Source organism: Camelina sativa, chromosome 11, assembly GCF_030686135.1.
Source record: "Camelina sativa cultivar CO46 ecotype springtype chromosome 11, ASM3068613v1".
Taxonomy (NCBI): domain Eukaryota; kingdom Viridiplantae; phylum Streptophyta; class Magnoliopsida; order Brassicales; family Brassicaceae; genus Camelina; species Camelina sativa.
This window is the reverse complement of record NC_141890.1, coordinates 37,519,093-37,541,303: the sequence shown is the minus strand read 5'-3', so window position 1 is coordinate 37,541,303 and position 22,211 is coordinate 37,519,093. Positions and strand designations below refer to the sequence as shown.

At 34.7% G+C, this 22,211-nt stretch overlaps 2 protein-coding genes across 42 annotated transcripts; one reads left to right on the top strand and one right to left on the bottom strand.

Moving 5' to 3' along the window:
• Nucleotides 1-2,102: 2,102 nt before the first annotated feature.
• Nucleotides 2,103-10,042, top strand: LOC104725238 (histone-lysine N-methyltransferase ATXR7). 41 transcript variants are annotated; one of them, XR_015571617.1, is made up of 22 exons: nt 2,144-2,428; nt 2,627-2,817; nt 2,904-3,513; nt 3,615-3,731; nt 4,013-4,309; nt 4,423-4,773; nt 4,872-5,150; nt 5,282-6,032; nt 6,117-6,251; nt 6,348-6,509; nt 6,610-6,789; nt 6,864-6,983; nt 7,075-7,224; nt 7,330-7,727; nt 7,818-7,940; nt 8,070-8,150; nt 8,250-8,303; nt 8,386-8,537; nt 8,672-8,833; nt 9,154-9,207; nt 9,318-9,381; nt 9,770-10,042. XR_015571617.1 is itself a non-coding variant. In XM_087473535.1 (19 exons), exons 5-19 carry the CDS (start codon nt 4,076-4,078, stop codon nt 8,691-8,693), a joined length of 3,186 nt encoding a protein of 1,061 aa, XP_087329661.1. In that variant the 5' UTR covers nt 2,103-2,349; nt 2,632-2,817; nt 2,904-3,530; nt 3,615-3,731; nt 4,013-4,075; the 3' UTR covers nt 8,694-8,995. The 41 variants fall into 41 exon arrangements, 14 of the variants coding, with proteins under 14 accessions (XP_087329661.1, XP_087329657.1, XP_019088590.2 ...); XR_015571615.1 differs by having other exon boundaries at nt 9,463-10,042; XR_015571629.1 differs by having other exon boundaries at nt 2,149-2,349.
• A 3,537-nt stretch (nt 10,043-13,579) lies between these two features.
• On the bottom strand, nt 13,580-21,971 carry LOC104725237 (stromal processing peptidase, chloroplastic). The gene is made up of 24 exons (XM_010443864.2): nt 21,515-21,971; nt 20,955-21,177; nt 20,607-20,851; nt 20,142-20,340; nt 19,663-19,710; nt 19,414-19,521; nt 19,121-19,309; nt 18,717-19,013; nt 18,495-18,596; nt 18,008-18,142; nt 17,595-17,819; nt 17,191-17,394; nt 16,899-17,066; nt 16,476-16,625; nt 16,250-16,387; nt 15,858-16,085; nt 15,617-15,769; nt 15,389-15,515; nt 15,066-15,192; nt 14,654-14,774; nt 14,485-14,565; nt 14,294-14,395; nt 14,066-14,216; nt 13,580-13,988 (listed from the first exon to the last, which is right to left on the bottom strand). The coding sequence occupies exons 1-24, from the start codon at nt 21,700-21,702 to the stop codon at nt 13,897-13,899; spliced, it is 3,801 nt and encodes a 1,266-aa protein (XP_010442166.1). The 5' UTR covers nt 21,703-21,971; the 3' UTR covers nt 13,580-13,896.
• Nucleotides 21,972-22,211: the final 240 nt, after the last annotated feature.

Genomic DNA, 22,211 nt, shown 5'->3' with positions numbered 1-22,211 from the left:
TGATCTGGTTAATTATTTGATCAAATTAAAACTTTAAACAGTTTCAAAAAAATATTATAATATTTAAAATTTTTAAAAGTTTAAATATTATAAATATTGAAACTTTTAAAAGTTTTTAAATATTATAAGTTTTAAATTTTAAAAGTTTAAAATATTATAAATATTGAAATTTTTTAAAAGGTTCAAATTTTATATTTCGAAACCTTTTAAAAGTTTAAGATATTATAAATATTGATGCAAAACATAAATTATCTTATTTATCTACATTTGTGCTTTTTATTTCTTATGAGCTGTAAAACATATTTTTTTGTGTATGATTTTATAGATGAGTTGATATTCTTTCATTAATTTTTTATTTTTGGGTCTAAGGAAGAAGGATTGACATTGCAAGACCTTAATTTGATGTTTGAGTCAAATTTTGAGGTTTAAAGAAGAAAGATGGACGACAAACACACATGTTTTATTAGCTATACATAGGCATGACCAGGGTTATGGTTGTCACGGTTAAGGCTTATTAATCATCGGTTATGGTTAGAAAATTTTGTAACCTTAACCAGAACCGTTTAACATGTTCTTATTGTAAATACGGTTACGGTTCAAGCGGTTACTGTTATATACGGTTACGGTTATTTGATAATACGATACGGTTGATATTATTTGATGATATAATATAGTTGATATTATTTATTTATAATTAATATGTTCTTATAGTGTACTCATATTTCTATATATGATATGATTCATATTAAATAAATAAATATTAGTATATTTTATTATATTTTAAAATATTATAAACCAAGTAAGGATTTTGGTTTGAGAAGTTTCTAAACGCGTGGATCTAAAACCAAATAAGTATATGGATAAAATTATCAATAGTTGGGTGCATGTGTTGACTATGCTGGTAATCATGAATTTCACAAATTTTATGAGAAAAAAAATGATTTTGTTATTGGAGTTTAATGGGTTAACAAGTTGTAATGGTAGTCTAAAAAAAGGTTTTTCAGTGGAAGAATGTGAAGCAGTTGACGAGGAGGAAGAAGAAAAAGTGTATAACGAAGAACCAAACGGTAAAAGCTACGATGACAATTAACACAAAATTTGACAATCAAAATGACAAGAAATAATATGAAGAATAAGAAAACATTGAATAAAAAACACGAAAACATAGGTGGTAGCGATCAATTAAATATGAAAACGAGTTAAATTCATGATTATAAAATTGTTTCGTTTTTTCTGGTGGTCAAAGAAATAGTTTAGGATATGTGAGGTCATTAGTTTGATTTGTCTCACCTGGACGTCAAGTTAAATATATAATTTTTTAATCAGATTTGATTTTATAACACAACTGATTTTTATATTTTAAAAAATTATGTATCTGAAATTTAATTTTTTTTCTTAGTACTAATTTTAATTTTTTTTATAAGATAATATTTTATTACCGTAATCAATCATATATAATTTTTATCAAAATATATCAAATAAACCCACGCGTAGCGTGCATTCAAAACCTAGTAAGTAAAAAAAATCATGATAAAACGTTTTAAATACACACAATATAAATATGTTGATTTTTAAAAGTAAATATAAATATAAAAATTGAAAATATGAATGATTTGTCTTTTTAATAATGCCTCAGCTTTTTATAATATAAACGGAAAATGTGGCACCATTAATTGTAAACGGATTATTTTGTTTTTATTGTATTAGATGATTCGTTAGACACTTAAATTAATTTTTTTTATCCATAAAATAATCCGACCAGTTAACATTTTGTTCGCCACAAAAAACAAAAATTAAATAATTGTAGTATATTGATGCTCATAATTTTTATACTCACATTCTTAAATTAGTTTTCTGTGTAAAAATTTTACACACAAGAATTTAATCATCCGGTAAAAGAATAAGGGGCATTTGCAAAAAAAAAAAGAATTAACAATAGTAAATAAAATAAACTGAGAAATAAATTAGTAATTAGTAAAATAAAATAGTAGTTAGTAATTAATAAAAATAATAATTATCTATTGTAAAATAAATTGGTAATTGAGAGAAAAAAAAAGAATAATCATCAATTGTCAAATAAGTTTTTTTGTGGTCATATAAATAAATTAGTAATGAAATATAAAAATTAAAAACTATAGAGATCATCCCAGCTTGTTTCAACGAACCCTAATTGTCATTCTTTTCTTATTTCCTTTTTTTTTTTTTTTTTTTGTTGATAAATTATAGAGATAAATTCTCTGTCTTCTTTCGTGCTTTTTTTTTTCTCTTCTCATCAAATTCACTTCAATTTGGTGGCAGTCTCATCATCGCTGCCTTGATCTTGCTTCACTTTTCTACAACTATTTAAAGGTTGGTGGGCTCTTTTTTCCTACCGTACTGTTTCTCGGGTTTGATGATTCTTCGTTCGATTCAATGTTGCAGCTTCTGGGTATTATTCAAAGTTGTGTTTTTTAAGAACCTTTGCGATCGTTTTGTTTCTGCCTGTAGTCTGGTTTTTAGATTTCAGAAATTTGCTTTATAAATTTGTAGTCTTTCATAGTCTCTTTGGGTACGATTCCAATTTTGATGACACTGGATCAAGCTTGTATTTTTATTGATCTTCTGATTTTATTTTGTTTTCGTGTAGAGAAGATATCTTTGGTGTTCCATGGTTGCGGTTGAGTCCTCTTTTCCTAGCCATGGTAGTTCTTATCCTCGTAGAAGGAAGAAAGTCTCTGCTTTTGAACCAAATCCTTTTGGTTCAATGTGTGTGGGAGTCTACAGTGACGATGTTTCAATCTCTGCAAGGGAATTAGCCCAAGATTACTCTTGTGACAGGTGCCACTTATTGTTTTTTTTTTCGTAGTTGTGAATTTGCTTACTTGGATGGTCAATCTCAAAAAAAGTGTACTTTTGCTTTTCAGCTGTGGTGATTTGGCTACTGTATCTTCCACTTGTTGCGATTTTGATAAACTGTGTGGTCTGGATTCAGCCTTGGAGACGAGCTGTAGGTCCAATGGAGACTGCCGTGAGGGTCAAGAGGCTTCTGGTAGTGGTGGCACAGCTTCAAGTCTAGACAAGAGTCTTCCAGGATATACCATGTATGCGAGCGGTTGGATGTATGGTAATCAGCAAGGCCAGATGTGTGGCCCTTATACGCAACATCAGCTATATGATGGGCTATCCAGTGGTTTCTTACCTGAGGATCTTCTTGTATATCCAATTGTCAATGGTTATACTGCAATTTCTGTACCACTTAAGTACTTCAAGCAGTTTCCAGATCATGTCGCCACTGGCTTTGCATATCTACAAAATGGAATGATAAATGTATCCCCACCTGTTAATTCAGTTCCCCTTTCTAATAGTGATGCCACAAATCATCAAGATAAGACTCAAACAGAGCATGCAACTTCTGCTGCTCATTTGATCTCCCATCAGACTTTGCCTCCACAGAGCAGTTCTCCTGGTTCTGTCTCAGATCAGCTAACATTAACCGAGGAGGAATCAAATATGTTAGCTTCATTCCTCTCATTGGTAACTTCCTTTCAACGGTGAAAACTCAGTTCACTACTTAATCAGATATGATGGCTCGAGTTCACATAAGAATTTTCTTTGATTGTTTGGTTTTCTGTCAGGGAAACGAACATGCTTGCTGGTTTCTGGTGGATGATCAGGGTAGAAATCATGGACCACATTCTATATTGGAGCTCTATAATTGGCAGCAGCATGGATATGTTTCAGATGCAGCCCTGGTAAGCTGTATTACAATAGACTTTAAAAGATTGTGATTACTTAAATTTGGTGCAGCTACAATGATTTTTATCCTGATGCCTCTTTGTAGCCTTGTGTCTAGCTTTGTTTTTCTCATCCATTCTCTTATGGGGGAAACTTGTGTTATTTTTCTGCTTATTTCGGAAATTTTCTACCCCTTCTATTGAGTTGTGAAGCTCTTTACTTACTATTTTTGAATACTTGATTAACATATGTTTTCTCCTCCCCTTCTTCTCATGCATGCGTCAATTTTGATTTGCAGATACGTGATGGTGAAAATAAGTTTAGACCAATCACATTAGCATCATTAATTGGTGTATGGAGGATGACATGTAGTAGTACCAATTGTGATGAGTCAGTGTCTGGTGTGAGCATCATATCCGAAGTTTCTGAAGAACTCTCTGTTCAGCTTCAGACTAGAATTCTGAAAACAGCTAGAAGAGCTCTGCTCGATGAAATCATCAGCAGTGTAATTTCAGACTTTCTTATGGCCAAGAAGAATGATGAGCATCTCAAATCTTACCCACCCAGTTCTGCTTCCCATGTTGAATCCATATTGGTAACACTTTTTATATATGCGCATTTATGTACACATGCACATATGTACTAATATAAAACTTCAGGGGCTATCATTAGATCATACACTAATATGGTAAAGTTTTGTTTGTGCAGTCTCAAGTTATTAAAGCGGAGAAAAGTGTTGTCTCGACCACTGAAACAACAGGCTGTAAGAACATATTGAATGAGTGGGGTCATAATAGTATATCGGCAGACTCACGCAAATTTACTAAATCTGTTGGTAGCATTGAGAACTACCAGACATCTTGCTCCGCTGTATGTACGATGCTTCACAAACATTGCATGCAAATCATGTGGAATGCTGTCTTTTATGATACTGTGGCAACTCATTCAGCGTCTTGGAGAAAGAACAAACTTTGGTTTCGGTCTCCTGTCCTTACAACTGTTAATTATTTCAAGGGTACCCAGACAAATTATTCAGACAAACCTGAAGCAATTGAGAGTGTGAGCTTGCTTCAATTTTTCTACGACTTCTATTAAATAAGAGTCATTTTCTTTAATTACTCTCTAATGAAATGAGTGTCATTTTTAATGTTTTGCAGTGTACTCGTAGGATGGATTCCTCTTCCGGCAAAACTGCTTGCTTAAATGAACTTGACATAGCTAACTCTGCTGCCAGTGTTCGTGGAGTGTCAACTAGAAAAGTAACCTTATTAGATAGTGATGGAATGGAAAGCATCATAGCAAGCATCTCAGAACATGTTGAAAGTGAACTCTTTCTTTCTCTTAAAACTCACCTGACTGATTATACTGGCGTTCTCATTGGAAATGAAGCAAATAATGCTGCTAGTACTGTACACGATGATGGCAAAATGAATGAGGTAAGTAGACAAAATCTCAGTGTGTAGATTTTTGAAGTTTTACAAGGGAAAATCTTTTCTTTCTCGTTCTATCTTGTTTCTGACATGATAGCAAGTGGGTGCTGAATTGAAATTGTTGCAAATTGCTGCAGGAAAACGTGTCATCTCTTCAAGGTTCCTTCCGTTCCCAGAATAATCTGGAAGGGTCTGGTGGTAAAAAGAATGGTTTGAATGTGGTTCCTGCTAGGTTGCACTCTTCCTATGATTTCAGTGATTCTCAGAGACTATTGCAAGAGGGAGAATCCTTTGAGAAGATCACATCTGAAGATAGTATTGCTAATATCTTTCTTACAACATTGGAGACATCGGGCAGTCCTGTTAATGATGAACTTGATACTCTGGATATTTATGAGCCACCACCACCTGGATGTGAAAGCAACATTAATATGCCATCTCTGTTCTGTAAGTTTCGGCCTGTAAGGTCCAAGGAAACCATTCCTGAGATTGAAGAATATGTTGCAACAGCTCTATGTAGACAGAAGTTGCACAATGATGTTACGAGAGATTGGAAATCAATGTTCATGAAGTTTTATCTTAACGAATTCCTTGCTTCACGGAAAGGAAGCCATCAACTTTCTCGTACAGAAACATTGGCACTGAAGAAGCTCAAAACTGTTACTCGGAACAAAAACCTAGTACATGCTAATATATCAAAGCAGGCAGCAGAAAAGCCAAGGAAACCATGTGTCAGATCGTCTGACAAAAGTTTGGTTAAACGATCTAGGAAACTGTCAGATTCTCATTCCATGAAAGAAGCCCTTAAGGTTGATACACCCACTATAGATTTGTCAGTTCGGAAACCAAGTCAATCTAAGATGAGAGATACGGACCGGCGGGATCATTGTATGTAATTTTCAGCCTTTTTCATCTGAATTATAGAACTTTTACGGAATTACCTTATATATTGTTCTTTTTGTCATTATGCAGGTATTAAGGATGTTACAAAGTTTAGTAAAGAAAAGGCTGGTAAAGATGCTTTTAGTAACGTGATCTGTGATAAAAGCCAAGATCTTGAAATGGCAGATGAATTTGATGACGAACTCCTTATAACGAGACTTAGAAGTAAGATTTCTTTGTTCTTAATAGGTTTGATTCTTTGTTGAGATCAGGGTTTATCTCTCTTTCTTTTCATGTTCTTTCTGGTATATATTCTATCAGGGATATCGAGGAATAAAACAAAAGAGTTAAGAGAAAGTAAAAATTCTGCAAAATCCTGTGGGGAGATTTCAATGTCTGCTGAGGAGGAATCTAAGGAAACTGTTGACGGCAAAAATCACGAGGAAACTCTTTCAAAGAAGTCTCCTCAGAAAGTGCAAAAAGGTAAAAGACTCCTTTATTTGTTTGTTTCCTACACATTCAAGTTCTTGAGCTTCTTTACCATGCAACCCCAGCCTACTGATGTCATCATTCTGAAAAGCAGCTCATATATCGAAGTTAAAGAGAAAGAATATGTCAGATATCAGAGTCGAAGGTGCAAAATCTAGCAATGGAGCAGTCAGAGATTTTACCGAGATTTCTGGGAAGGAAGGTGATACAGGAAGCCTTGGTTTTGCAGCCAGTGATAAGGTTTCCTCTCACCACCTCAGCAAAAGACGGAAAAGTAAGAACCCGTTGTTTTAATTCCCAGGTTTTGAGAATGCCTCCCGCAATTTCTTTACTAAATTTTATCTCCAGGAGATGCTGCGAAGCACGTTGAGGATATATCAATCCCTACTGGTAATCCTGAAAGACTCGCGGAAGGAAAAAAGTTTGTGGAAAAGTCTGTGTACAGCGTATCACAGAAAGCTCGTAAGTGTAAGTGTCTAGCGTTGTACTTTATTAGTGTTTCATACTTACCTGAATGCATGGGCCCCAGATATTAATAGTTCAGTATTTTTTCGTGAAGCATCGCAATCCTCAATTCTAAAAAGAAAGCACATGATGGGTGAAAAAGTCCCCCATGTACCTCCATGCCGGAGGTCATCTCTCTCTTCCAAGGATTCTGAGAATGCTGAAGAGAAGCTTCCCTGCAATACATCAGATAAGCTGCAAAAAGGTAATTATTTCCTACAAACTTTCAGTTCTTACCTTCCATGGGGTTGTATTGTTTTTATTATAAATTATTTACCTCAAACTACATGTGTTCGGTTGGTTTGTGTAGGAGGTTCGAAGAAATTGATGCTAACAAAACATACAACAGAGCGTTCTCCCATGAAGAATTTGTCATTGGATGATGGCAGGCCTAAGCCTATTGCATTAAAACCACTGGAAAAATTGAGTTCGAAACAAAGCAAAACAAAGGTGTTACTGTCAGTTCCGAAGTCTGATGGATGTGCGCGCACATCTATTAATGGTTGGAATTGGCATGCATGGTCATTAAAGGCTAGTGCTGAAGAGAGAGCCCGTGTTAGGGGAAGTTCTTGCGTACATATACAACATTTTGGTTCCAAAAGTAAATTGACTCAGAACGTTCTTTCTGCAAGAACTAATAGGGCAAAAATGCGTAATCTTTTAGCTGCTGCAGATGGGGCTGATGTCTTGAAAATTTCTCAGTTGAAGGTGATTAAAATAAAAAATAATTTTCTCTTTAAACAAAATAAACGTACCTGTAGTGAGTTAATCCTTTTTTTTTTGTCATATTGGTGACAGGCTAGGAAAAAGCGTTTACGGTTTCAACAAAGCAAGATTCATGATTGGGGTCTTGTTGCACTTGAACCAATTGAAGCTGAGGACTTTGTGATCGAATATGTTGGAGAGTTGATACGTTCTTCTGTAAGTATTACTTGTTTGATTATTTGTTTCATAAGTGGTAGTAGTTCTGGACAGTATCTTAGCGTCTTCGATGAAGGACAGACTGTTTAAATTTGGTAGTGAGTTTGGTTCAATGTGCCAATGTCACAGATATCTGAGATACGTGAACGTCAATACGAAAAGATGGGAATCGGAAGCAGTTATCTTTTCAGGCTTGACGATGGCTATGTGGTTAGTCACCTGTGCAATACATTTAAATCTTGACTTGTTTATGTTTCATTTTTTAATGAACGACTGTTCTGATACACTTGTTGCTTACCATGAGTCTAGGTTGATGCTACAAAGCGTGGTGGCATAGCAAGGTTTATAAACCATTCATGTGAGGTAATTGTATGCATAGTATTGGATCATTTACTAGTTTGTTTTATGGATTTGGGGTCTTATGGAACACATTGTGCTTCTGCAGCCGAACTGTTACACCAAGATTATTAGTGTAGAGGGTAAGAAAAAGATATTCATTTATGCTAAGCGGCATATAGACACCGGTGAAGAAATAAGTTACAACTACAAGTTCCCATTGGAGGACGACAAAATCCCCTGTAACTGTGGAGCGCAAAAGTAAGTTGCATCAGTTTCATATTTATTTTCTGTAGTTTTGACTCTCTTTAATGCTGTTCTCTTTTCTCCACATGTATATTGAAGTTTGGAAGTGTTATTACCTTTGTTTAAGTATGTATCGAATTTGTGACCAGGTGCCGTGGATCGCTGAACTAAGAGGGACATGGTTTATCAAGGAAACTCAATCAGGTGTGTGGTTATTGGGTATTTAGGTTAGCGGAAAGAGAAGGATGAATCTCCCATTTGCAAATACATCTCCTGCAGCAGATGAGTCTCCTCTCTTTCAATTCAAAACTGTAACTATCTTTTTCCAACATACTAACAATTAGATATATAAAGCTGCATTTTTCTTTTCTTTTTTGATATATAATTTATTTTCCTTTTTGTTGTTGTGTCAACAAGAAGAGAAATACTCAAAGCCAAGTTAATAAATCTAATTTATGATAATATAAACAAAATAACTTCCTTGTGAATTTAGTAAAGAAAGGTGTGATAACTGTGATTGTGTCCTTGCACGAAACAAATTTGTTATTACTATTTAAGCACCCCTTTTTTCTGTCCATTTAGAAAACAAAATACAACTTATACAAATCAGGTCTTTGTTGGTTATGAACAGAAATAAAGGATAGGGCAGATATGGTCATTTTTATGGCTCAGTGAAAGCAAAGAGGTTTTCTTCTTCTAGCATTTAGAATCGTTTTTCTCTTTTCTTTTGGGTTTGTGTTTATATGCCATGTTCGGTATTTATATCATATTTAAATATTTTGTGTTGATTTGCAGGAATTATAAAAATGATTAGCAATCTCAAACTCACATTTCCTCACCCCCATTGTCCTTTGGTATGGTACGTGTAATGTTATTCTGTATTTATTCTCATATTTTGTTTCTTACTTACAATTCCAACTTATTGGACATTATGATACAGAGAGACGTCAAGTTTAGATCAGAAGATTTGGTGGTTTTAGTTTTCACTAAATTGAGATACCCAAAATTGCTTCATTAAAATCTAAATCTTAACTAATGCATTAGAATAATTAGGAACATCTTGTGAAAAGCCACGAATTGTTTTGCAATGCATGAGATTGTTAATAGTTTAAAACGTCTCTAATGGTTTACAAGCCATTTTAGCTACCAAAAGACTCTACAAGTCTCCAAGACAAAATATTGTGTCTTCATGAATACTCTTGTTTATTTATTTTGGAGGACATAAAGAAGATTTTATTTTTGTCCAGAAAAAAAAGAAAACAGAAGATTTTATTGTCTCATTATTTGATAAAATCTGAGGCAATGCATGTCGCTTACGTTTGACGTGCTTCATCTTGGGGGATGTGTTTCCTATCCCCTGACGTTTTGGGTTTGCTGAAGTTGCTTAAAGTTGTTGAAAATACAAGAGTATGGTAATGTAAGACATTTTTTAAGTCGACTTGCAAATTGCATTTGTTATTACAATGTTATGAATACACAATTTATACATAAGAGATGCTTATTCTTTCGATCTTGCAAAATTACTTTTCACGAGTTTAGAGTAGCCTTGAGTGATGCGTGTCTTTAATATTTTAGGTAATAATATTGGGCATTACTTAATTGATCATCTTGCCGTATTGCTTGGAACATGTTTTTGAGCCTATTGTTGAGTGGTTTTCTTCTTAGTAGTAACCAAATGAGTGTTTCCCCTAAAATTACCGAAGATTTTGGTCTGAATAGGCAGTAGTGCACTGATCGCTTAATTTGATATTGAGTTCGTATCCACTTCTGTAAAATGGTAAACTAAGCTGTGAGTCTAAATCCACTTCTGTAAAGCCCGCAGGCTGAATTAAATACAGGGTCAGAATTAAATATATATGTCGAGAAAAAAAATGGGTTTTTGAGGCTCAGCCTGTTTGAGTTATAGGGTTTTCCGGACTTAGCCCGACCGGGCTCGGACCAGCCCAAAAAACCCTTTAATAAATATATTTGTATTTTTTGTTAACATTTTTATTTGACTGTAATATTTGATTAATGATTTATTGTAAATAAAGTTTAAAACTTTAATTTTAGTTTTCATATTTACTTAATAACCTTCCTTAATATTTTTTAAAATTTATCTATGATATTTTATATGAATTATATATTGTTTTATTTGGTTAAAGTCTAAAATTTTATTTAGTTTTAAACTTTTTTTTTTTAATTAAGTTGGTTGCATTGAATACAGATGAGTTATTAAAATTTTGATTGACTTGTTTTACAGTGCATTTTTAAGCACTGCTTTTTAAGACTAAGTTTGAATTATTAATCTGTACAAAAAGCCTGAAAAACCTTGTAGCCCTGTTAGAATTAGACTTGGGCTTTGAAATATAGGCTCGGAAATATTTCGGATCGGGCTGGACTCAAACATATGCGGGCTTTACGGGTTTCGAGCCGGACTGGGATAGGCCAGCCCAATTGACACCCCTATCTGTATCTAAACCGTAAAATTTCTTCCATAAATTAATAAACATTATAAGATAATAAAATCTTTTAATCAGCATAAAAATGAACAAAAATCAAAAAATAAGAAAATAATAATTTTTTTAGAAAATGTGTAAATATTATATGATCACATTAATAGCATAAATTAATGATAAATCATGTAAATTTTTACACATTTTAATAAATCTATAAGGTAGGTTATTTATTGTGCAAAATGGTAGTCATGATATGTAGAGAGAGAATAAAATAAACAACATTTTTTGTTACGTTGTTTTCATGTCTCCTCTACTGTATCGTTATGTTTAACAATTCTGCCATAACGATACAGTAGAGGAGACAATTCAGATTTACTCATTGTGTCTAGAATTTTCAAATAAGTTTTACACAATTCGTAAACAACTATTTAAGCAATCGTTATCACTAAAGCAACTCCCAAAATATTGTTCTTCGTGCTTCGGTGGACATCGTCCAACACACGTCATATTTTGTAATTGTATATCTCTTGCATTTGATATGACACACCTACACATATATACTGTGAAAGATATTGTATAGTAATAATATGTAGAAAGAGAGCTAGAGAAACTAACATGACAGAAACAAAGCGAAGAGAAGAATGAACAACATTTTCTTTGTTGCTTTCATGCCATCTACTTTATCGATATGCTTACAAATATGATTCAATAAAGTTTTGAGTTTCCACGGCATTTGAGTCATACATTCTTTCTTTTTTTGTTGGCAAACGGCATTTGAGTCATACTATGTTATGAAGTGTTGAGAGAAAGAGACTAATCAAGCAATCAAGCGTACAAATAATTGCATTAGATCTATATTTCTTATTAGGATTTTAAATACAATGAAGGCATTATTAGCCATTTTTTGAGTGATTCATTACCAAAGTAAGAAACTATTATTCGTTTGTACAGGTTAAAATGATAAAAATAGTAACATATAAAACATGAGATTAATTTGTTACTTTCTTCTAGTTAGAATATTTTTTTTTTTATTATGAAAACGGGGGGGGGGGGGGGGGGGGGGGGGTTTAGCTACCAAATCTCTTATTGTATTTTTTTGTCTCTACCAGATTATCTTATTAAATAAAGTTTAGTTTCAAAGTTAGCCATTAATATGAACCCAACATGTGACAAGTTTATCAATGAGATTTTGACAAGTGTAACAGTAAATAAAAAAAATATTATACAATAAATTACAAATAATAAAAGTAAACAAATAATTGTTTAGAAAAGTATATAAAAATATATCATAAAAAGGAAAATATAGAATAAACTATAAATCCTAAAAGTAAAAGGTATACTATTTTTTAGAAAAAAGAAAAAAATATATAGTAATACTACTAATTGTAAAAAGAAAAAAAATCACATTAAGAAATTTTTGAAAAAATATATTAAAATAAAATCATACATAAAAAGTAATAGTAGTGCCATTTTTTTTAAGATGAGTTGTTACTAAAATCGATTAAGAGGGTATTGCCATTGACAAAAGGTTAGGGTGATCAATTTTCAGTCATGATTGTTGAACCGACCTTCAGTAAGATCTTCGTAATTAGAGGTGTCAAAGTGGTTAATCTAAACCAACTTAACTCATTACTTAATTGGTTTAAAAATTAAATGAGCTCATGACTCATCTAAGTATTTAACAGTTGAGTTGGATTAACTCATTAACCCAGTTTGATGGGTAAATGGTTAATTGGGTTGATCTATTAAAGTATTAATTAATTAATATTAGCAAAACAAATTATAATTATCACCATCATCATCATCACATTTTTTGGCGTAAAATTGTGGATTTACGTTTTTTGTGAAAAATTATAAAGTCATATTTTTTGCGAAGAATTAACGCTATTATAACCAAACTCATTAACTTTTTTTTTGAAAATTTTTATTAACTCATTTAATCGATCAACCCATTAGAGTAAAAAATTTCAAGTCATTAACATGTATGAGTTGTAACATGAATCTTGACTCATTTTGGCATCCATAGTTTTTCTTAAACATCATATATATATATATATATATATATATATATATATATATATTTAATGTATTTTCAACAAGTTATTTCTAAGTTTTGGTTTTTTAGATTTTTGACTTAAACAGTAAATTACATTTTTGTATGACAATTATTATATAAAAAAAAAAATTATCTATATATGTTTTACCTATGGCACTAAAAATCTTTGACGTAGCTCTGTGTATTTGTATGTAGTTAAGACTATATTAGCAAAATAACCTCTATTAAAATGATTGTTTGAACCTACCACTTATCGAATCATTTAAAAACAGCATATTGTACTTGTAGTATATTAAAGAACATGCACGAACATGTAATAGACCTAATTTTACATATATTTTAATCATTTTTCTGAATTTTTTTTTTAGCAACCTATTGATCATTTTTTCAGTGATCACCACAACTATTTGGAGAACTCGTTTGCTTGTGTTTCACATGTGCTACAAAAAAAAATTGCCACCCACATTAAAATATTATAAGCTCTTATCAATCTTCCAGCCACTAAATTATCATCCCAAACTGCCATGAGCACCTCCCAATGATTTTACAGATAGATGAACATGGGTGCAAAAAGACTCGTCGAAATCACCATTTACAGCTGCATAAACTTTGCACCGTAGTAGTAACGATCAAGTCCAAAAAACAAAGGGTCTACATATGTCACTATCTTTCTTTTTTCTTTTCTATAAATATGAAGGAGACAAGAGATTAGTACAGATAATGTGGTCATTTATTAGCCTTGCAAACCTCTTATGCCAAAGCAAAGCCTCTGCTAAAGCTTCTTTCTGTGACAACGAATCTGATACTTTATCTGGCTTATTCTCTGTCGTATCTATGGCACATGTCTTCACCTACATTATCTTACAAGCCAAAATGTGGATCAGGTTGTTGGTCTTGTCGTCATCGATGAGCCTCGTCCCACAGGAACAACTCCTGAAAAAGCATCTTCTGGTTCTTCTTCTTCTGATAGCACTGCACAGCAGAGTTTTCCTATTTTAATACCCAACTGATCTCAAACTGTTTTGTTGCTCAAGAAACGTCACACTTACCAGTTGTCTCTTCACCAGCCTGCGCCCCAGCTATCCCAATGCAGGAGTACAGAGAGTCCTCGTCCACTCTTAATTGATTATAAGCGAGGTATATGTCCTCGATCGAAGCAGCTTCATACAATGAAGTAAGTTCTTTAATGCATGACAGTTCCTAAAAAAGCACAACCACCCCATCAGAAGAAGTCAAGTTAGAAACGAAACAGTTAAGAATTTGCAAGTGAGTATCACCTTCCTCGGAACAGAGGAGGCCTGCAAGTGAGCTAATAGATTAAGCCAATAAGCATTGGATTTGAGTTCAGCTTCATGTCTCATAAGAAGAGTTCGCTTTGCCTGTTGATAGACAAACAACACCACTTTCCATTAACAACGAAAACGAGCTAAAAAATAGCTAGGCTGAGAAGGCAAAAGAGACAACTAACCCTATCCAACTCCCTAGGGGCAATTTGGTTGCTATGCAATCCTCTAAGAACGCTCTTACAGGCATCAACCGCTTTGTATACCTGGAAAGAGTATTGAGAAATTTGGTGAAGAAAACTGTTAACGAAAGAGTGGCTCATTTACTGTAAGCAAAATACAAAGACTGCATACCTTGCCGGGAGTTGAAGTCACAGATACTACATACCACCCGAGATTCAGCCTATCAAATAGGTTTAGCTCAAACGATACGTCATATGTCAGTCCGAGAGAATCTCTTACTGTCGTGAAAAGCCTGCAATGATTCAAAAAAGTTATCTTTCAGCTATGAGTGGAATAAAATGTATATGTAAAATAATAGGCACATAGAATGTAGAGACACTTCAGTCTGAAACAAAAAGACAATCAGATGCATAAAACCGCATTCTCTTAAACCCAAATGTTTACTGACAGATCATTTTCTAAAAGTGCTTCATTCTGGCGGTTAGTTGCTGAGCAAATTTCGGACACGAACCAAACCAGAGTACAATAGCAGCAAAGAACTCAGCTTTCAAGTAATATGACACCATTCAACAATAAGAGGTACCTTGAGTTTATGATTTCTGCCAGAAGACCCATTGTAATTCCAAAGAAAAGAGGGTGGGCACGAAGCTTCTTTTGCAACTCCCTGTCTCCGCCCTCTAGCAACTGTTCCTCCGATTTCGAAAGTCCATCTGCCATTCCAATGTGCATGCATGAAATATGAAAAGCTATTTGTCTCAGATCTAACCACGAAATTTTCCTAATACTACTGAAGATGGATTTCTGGTGTATGAGACAAGCTCAGAAGTCAGAACCAGACATATATACAAGGTTGCAAAATTGTGACACCACATGAGTTTATGTCGGTCCCATTAAGGTGTAACTTACCATGAGCAACAGTAAGTTTGCTAACAGACTGAAAAAGGTCATCCCTGTCAACTGTAAAGCCCCATCGATTTGGCGCTGGTCCAGCAATGTATGCACATGCTCTCTCATCAGTATCCTTCAAGAATACCTGTTCAGAGATAAATATGTCAATTATCCTGCTTGAATCATACATCTAAGGGGATGGTGAAACCGAAGAGAAATTCCATGCATTACTGCTTTTTTCCGAACCTGTTGAAATTGCAAGCCAGCTGTTGGTTGGCGAAACACAATAGGCTCAGATCCAGGTAGTTTTGTAGAATCATGGCTGGCTTTAACTGTACCGAGGTAATCAAGGATGCAACGCTCAATTTCCTCCTCTGAAAAGTCCCCCACAATGCTTACCTGAAGGAAACCACAGAAAATTTTATGAAAATAAAATAAAATAAATATTTTTCAAGCAAAATATCAGCTTTCAAGTTTGAGATATCACCTCCATATTTTCCCCAACAAAATGACTCATGACCGCTTCTTTCACAGTTTCTAGATTCAGGGTCTGTAATGACTTAGGTGTCGGCTCAACAAAACGCTCATCACCATTCAGCATCGCAATCATGAGTTTATGAGCAGTCGCACGCTCCAAGCTTTTAGGAATTGATCGAAAGTACGAAAGATATAGCTGCCGTGCTCGATCAAATGCATCTTCCAACCAGACACTACGCTGCATACCAGAGAACCAACACTCTTTATCAGCAAAAGATTAGATAAAAACAGAGGAACATGAACAAGCGGGTAAGAGAAAACACTATTGACCGCTAATCAATAAAACCCAATGGTCAGAAATGTTGCAAAGCATATTTCATCGTCTTAGTTATAATCTAGTACCTCAAGCACCATGTGAAGCAGCTGAAAAGCTGCTTGCATTCCATTGTCTCTCAGAGTAAATCGGAATTCCATGGCAATGAACTCCTCAGTTGACTCCAACGAGCAATTTATCAAATGATTTACACAGAAAAGCTCCACCTATACAGAAATGGCTTTCAGCTTAGTTCATTTCCTTTTTGTAGTTTAAAAAAAATATCACAATGCAGTTTTCAACAGCTTCACTTGCCTGCTCCCTTGAAAAGTCTCCAACTCGACCACCCTCACTGAGTGTACGAACACCAACAACCACAGCTCCTTTGGAATCAGAAGTTTCTGCAGCTCGTCCACCACCAACAATAAGCCGCATGACACCTGCCCGAGATTCGGTTGTTGATATCTATATTGAAAAGGGAAATGTCAAGGGAAGAGTCTTTATCTCTACATGCAATATACTGAAATAAAAGTATGGTATCAATCAACACTAAAAAAAAAAAGATTTTCTGCTAAAAATGAAGCTTAATTTTTAAGATGTTAAGAACTTCAATTTGTTAAACAGACAGCACAAAACAACAATATAAAAAATGAAGAGAACGTCTTATAATGTAGAAAGAAAATCACCATGGACATGATGCTTAGATAGTAAGCAAGAGGAAAAGGATGTAAGATGTACCTTGTAATTTACAGGTATTCCATTAGATAAGCGAAGCTGAGTGATCCCAGTCTCTTTGTCATGCAACTTGGTTACGTTTGACCCAGGAATAGGGACAAAACATGGATTTCGTTGCAAGGTTAACTCTTCCAACTGTGATTGAGAGATCAATTCTTTTGGCACCTCGAGCTGCAAGGATGAAGGTAAAAAGCTGATTCAGAACTACCCTTTGGTCTATACTTGAATTAAGAGAAGATAAAAGTATAAAAAAAAAAAAAAAAAAAAAAAACAGAAGTTACAAAAGAAGGAATACCTCAGGCTCAGCTTCAATGGGTGCTAATAATCCTGATTTGACAGAATCTATTATTTCAGCAGGAGTTATATTAAAATCACTCTCACCAACACCATCAACGTGCACCTTTGTGGGAACACAAGCAACTATTGCTGCAGGAAGAGGTGCAGTGGGCCTTCCAAAATCAGAAATAAACTCTAGCACCTTGGCGCCAACAGTATTTACCTGGACAGGAAACCATCAAAACAGAAGAAAAAAAAACTAATTGAAACAAAAATATTTTAAATAGTATGATATGCAGGAAGAGTTAAATATCCAGTAGTTATTGATGTGTTAATCACCAGGAATTTTGGAATTAACAGTCATCTTCTGCGTCAGATGTTACAAGAAAAGCTAATAAGAATAAGCAGAACAGCGAAACCTACCTCTTCAAGCGTAACAGTTCCAGCTACAGCAACCAAGGTCTCATGTCCTTGCGTCTGATCCATAACAGTGTGGCCTAGTGCATCACTTTCCATGATAAAATCCAGGTTATCAACAGACGACACATTATCAATCATAGCCGCAAGATGTTCACTATCTTTTAGAAGAGCATCCATGTAACGTGTAAGTTCACCCCTGGTGACACCAAATTCTTTAAGTCTTCGAACCTACAAGTAGAACGATACGTTAAACATAGCTAATAGCTAAATGAATTCTCATAAGCAAAAAAAGGTGACAATGGTTCTAACAGTCTTTTAGACTATCTCTTCAACCAATGCATTATTCACAAGTCCACATAAAACAATGAAAAATAGTAACCACAATGAAGATAAATTAGAACAAACAATAAGCAAACCTCTTGGACAGCAACTTTCACTGCATTTTGCCAATTTTTGGGCTCTGCGGTGACAGTAAGAGTGGTAACAGTGCATCCTTCCCTTCCCGAATCACTATGGTCCAATTCAACTGATGTAAATGGCGGGTTTGAACTCTGAAAGGTACAAAAATAACATCACCAAAACTTACTGACAGTACGGAGTCTACTGGTAATGCATATAAATCCTAAAACCTTCAATAAATAATATAGCTAGATCCACGAACTGGAAAAGATTTTTTACTTTTAATAGTGCACCACCAGCTAATCGAAAACACACTTATATTGTTTGAACACCCCATCAGAGAGCTGATTTAATAAAATTTTAGTGGGATTTGAAGAGGTTCATTTTGATCAACAGAAATCTAAGCAGAATGTTCAGTACAAGAAAATGAGAACAATTATTCCTTTCCTAGCAAAACTTGAGAACAAATGTATTCAGAATAGCAACATCCTAACACCCTCATACCTTGTATCTCGTATTAATTCGAAAATGTAGAGCAGAGAGAAATATTCTTTTCATCAGAACATTTCGCAGGTCTCCAAATGTCTGAACCTTGCTAACAGGTATCTGCAGGAAGACCAAAAAAATTGTAACATTTCATGATACAATCTACCACCCTAAATTGGCTGTATCATGTTAAGCTAGCTGAAAAAAAAAAGGGAGAAATTAAAAGATTGTAACAGAAACCTTGCAGAACATATTGATTGCAAAATTTTGAAGAAGCTCATGCTTAAATATCTGCGGAGGCTTTAGATCAATACTGGTCCCAGGAAGCGACCAATTATGCTCAACCGGGGGACGAATTGCATGTCTTTCTCTTTTAATCATCTTAGATTGATCAGCAGTATTTGTTCTCTCATTTGAAAAGGTTCCACCAAGACCAGCTGGCAGCTTCGGAACGAGAAAATTAGCCATGGCACCGAAGGCACCAGGAGTAGGAGAGGGTGTTGATTCATTATCCAAACCAGTTTTTCCAAACACAGCCTGTGCAAGAGCGATTGTCTGGTCAAGATCGACTACGCAGTAGAAATTCAATATTTACTTATTAATGACAACCGGCAATGCAAGAAAAAGGTAATAGACTATCTTACTTCAATATTGTTGACTATCTGAGGTATGTTGTTGATGTCTCCCACAATATATAGAGTGGCATTGGCGGGGAAGTACCATCGCTCATGAAATTTCCTAATTTTGTCAACATCCCACTTCTTAATCTGCTCTTCCAATCCAATAGGGAACCTTCTACCCAGCTTGTTCTCAGAATGTAAATGTTGCAACAACTAGTCGCAAGAAATAAAACACAACGTGTCACTGATTATCCACCAAAAATTGGGTAAGACAACGAACTGTTGTGCTGACATAGAAAACTATTCATAATAATTACCTGGCAGTCAACACGATACTCAATTGTATTCATCATCTGAAGTTCTGAAAGTATAGCCCGCCTTTCCTTCTCAACTCGAGAAGATAGGAATTTTGGGTGAAAAGCTATCTGTAATCATTAGAGAAATAAGATTTTATTTTCCAAATGAATCAAGATCCATGAAACATAGAGGGATTCTGATTCTCACACAGAAAAAAGTGTTAGGACATATCCAATGGGAAGACATCATCTTAGATAGCAAAAATTTACCTCATTCAAGGCATCGAGCACAGACGGGAAAAGGTCGTCCTCAGAGTCCTGAAAAGGTTCAGCACTCTAATTAATATGAAGCTAGTATTCGATCTGTCGAACTCTATCAACATGATAAGCAAGCCAATACGTTCTCCAAATTATCACAATAACATCTAAAGAGAACTCAATCAAAGAAACAGACTTCAACGTCAATATACAAATAAAGATCAACAGCAACTTCAGTATTCGTTGCTCATAAAAGAAATAGTATTCCATGTACAACATATAGGTATATGGAAATGTATATATATAGAAATATAGTGGAGAAAACAAAACAAAAAGAGTGAAGAGAATGTGATAATTTGGTCAAATCGATGCTATTACTATAAGCACCATATTTGTTAAAGCAAATACAGAGGCAACAAAAACCTGTGAAATTGAACTAACCAAAAAAAGCCAATCAATAGATACGCCAATAGGTGTACAAAAAAACAAACCTTTGTGTGGGTGGGAGAGTGAATATGAAATACTGTATGGTGGAAATCTGTGTATGCATTAGAGCGGGCACCTGTACCAAGAAGTTTCTCACGTTTCTTGCTCCCAAGGAATGCAACATGTTCTATCATATGAGCAATCCCTTGCTCATCGTCTTCCTCATCAATCGATCCTACATGAACTTCCATGTGTGCCTCAAATCTAGCATTCGAAAACATTTCAAAACATATGTAAGAAATAAGAGAAAGAACTTAAGAGGAATCCACCATATGCTTAAGCTATTATAGAAAAGGAGAACAAAATTGCCTTCCTTTATCCTTTTTCTTTGTTGTAAATCACTAAATTGTAAATTGATATTCAATATATGTAATGTAAGGGAAAACATGTTAATTATCTAACTCTGATGCATAAAGCAACCATTAAAAGTATCACGAGTAGACCAACTTCAGGTATTTTTGGCAATCTACCTGTTTGGTGGAACTTTGTTCGGCAAAATAAGATACCGAAGTCCATTTTTCAATTGCCCCCGGTGCAACTTGGGATGAGAAGGAAGTTCACAACCAAGAAATGCTTCTAGCTCTGCAGTATCTATCTCAGGGGGCAATAAGTCTAGATCTTGTCTCTCCGCAACGATGCCATCTGGCCAGGCTGTTCCAGCAGCATGTGGCTCATCTGGTCCAACAGTTGCATTTAGAACCTGAGAATTTTTTCTCTGAAAAATTGACACATATTGAGTCTGTCAAACACATAGTTCAAAAAAGAGTACATGACGCAAGACTAGAACATAAGAAGGGAAATAGTGTAGCTTTACGAACCAGAGAAGAGGTCAAACGAGACCTCGACAAACTAAATGAACTTCTGTCCACAAAGGCACTCGGTAATGATCTTCTGACTCCGGGTTGACTTCTTTTACAGGTAAAACAGAAATTGCGTCCCTGAGAAAGTGATGTCCCAGTAGCTTCTTTTCTGAAAATCGCGCTTCGTTGTCCCAGAACAATGCTCCTCTTCAAACGTCCCCTGTTCGCAGTTGGCTGTGCCCTTTGACATCAAAACATTCAAACCAAAAATTAACATCTGATTTCAAAAACCAAAATATTCAGTAAACGAGCAAATATAACTAATTTTCACTTTCCACAAATTCAGAAAGAAACAACAACGAAGATGAAAATTTAGTGATAAACATCTCCATCTCAAAATCAAAGGTTCCGCATAAACTGATGCTGACATAAGCAGACCAAGATACCCTAGAACCATTATAAGTAAATGAAAAAAAAAAAAACAGTGGCTATGAACCAAGAACTAATTTCAATTTCAACGAATTCAGAAATTTACTGATAAGCATATCCATCTCAAAACCTAAGGACTAAAGACGTACCAAAGACCAGTATATGGAATCGAAGACTGAGCTTCGGCGCGAACACGATTGGGAGTGAGACGCGGCGACGCAGGATTAAACCTAACTTTATTTCTATCTTTTACACATCGAGAGCCGCGGCTATCTCTAGAATTAACGGGAGCTAAGATCGGAGAGAACTTAACACCGGAGAAAATGGAGGAGGCCATCGTCGCCTATTGAGGACAAAAGAGAGAAACTACAGGTGGAGGAAAAAAAAGAGACAGCAACAAAAGAAAAAAAAAAAGAGAAAAGAAGAGGGAGATGAGGTAGCTACGTTTATTGTCTTCTCTTCCCTGATTGATTTTTTTTTCTTTAATCTTTTGGTCTGTGATAAGGATTGAGAAAAATATGTATGCCTCAAAAAGCCCTAACTTGCTTACCAAAGAAAAAAAAAGAAGCCCTAAGCTACACTTTGTATATATGGATATTGGGCTCCATGATATCTTTTTTGCCCCACAATTTGTAAATAGCAGCCCATTTTATTAAATAAAATAAATTATTTAAATTTGCAAATGACAAAAAGAAAGAAAACAAAATCACTTTGAAAAAGTTTTCATACGACATTTCTTTTACTACGCGAGAGCGATTTACCGTCATCTTCTAGTTTAACCCTCAAAATCCTACATTTTATATTTACCCTGTTTGTTTAGTGAACGTTGCCACTATTTCCGGCGAC

Excerpts from the sequence above, each read along its gene's own strand:
- LOC104725238 (XM_019233044.2), top strand. The coding sequence starts at position 2,393 with ATGATTCTTCGTTCGATTCAATGTTGCAGCTTCTGG. Across the intron at positions 4,310-4,422 it reads CCCATGTTGAATCCATATTG|TCTCAAGTTATTAAAGCGGA; the intron begins GTAACACTTTTT and ends TTGTTTGTGCAG. Across the intron at positions 7,225-7,329 it reads ATCAGATAAGCTGCAAAAAG|GAGGTTCGAAGAAATTGATG; the intron begins GTAATTATTTCC and ends TGGTTTGTGTAG.
- LOC104725237 (XM_010443864.2), bottom strand. The coding sequence starts at position 21,702 with ATGGCCTCCTCCATTTTCTCCGGTGTTAAGTTCTCTCCGATCTTAGCT. Across the intron at positions 21,178-21,514 it reads ATTCCATATACTGGTCTTTG|GGCACAGCCAACTGCGAACA; the intron begins GTACGTCTTTAG and ends TTGATGTCAAAG. Across the intron at positions 16,388-16,475 it reads GAGACTTTTCAAGGGAGCAG|GTGGAGCTTTTCTGTGTAAA; the intron begins GCAAGTGAAGCT and ends ATTTCTGTATAG.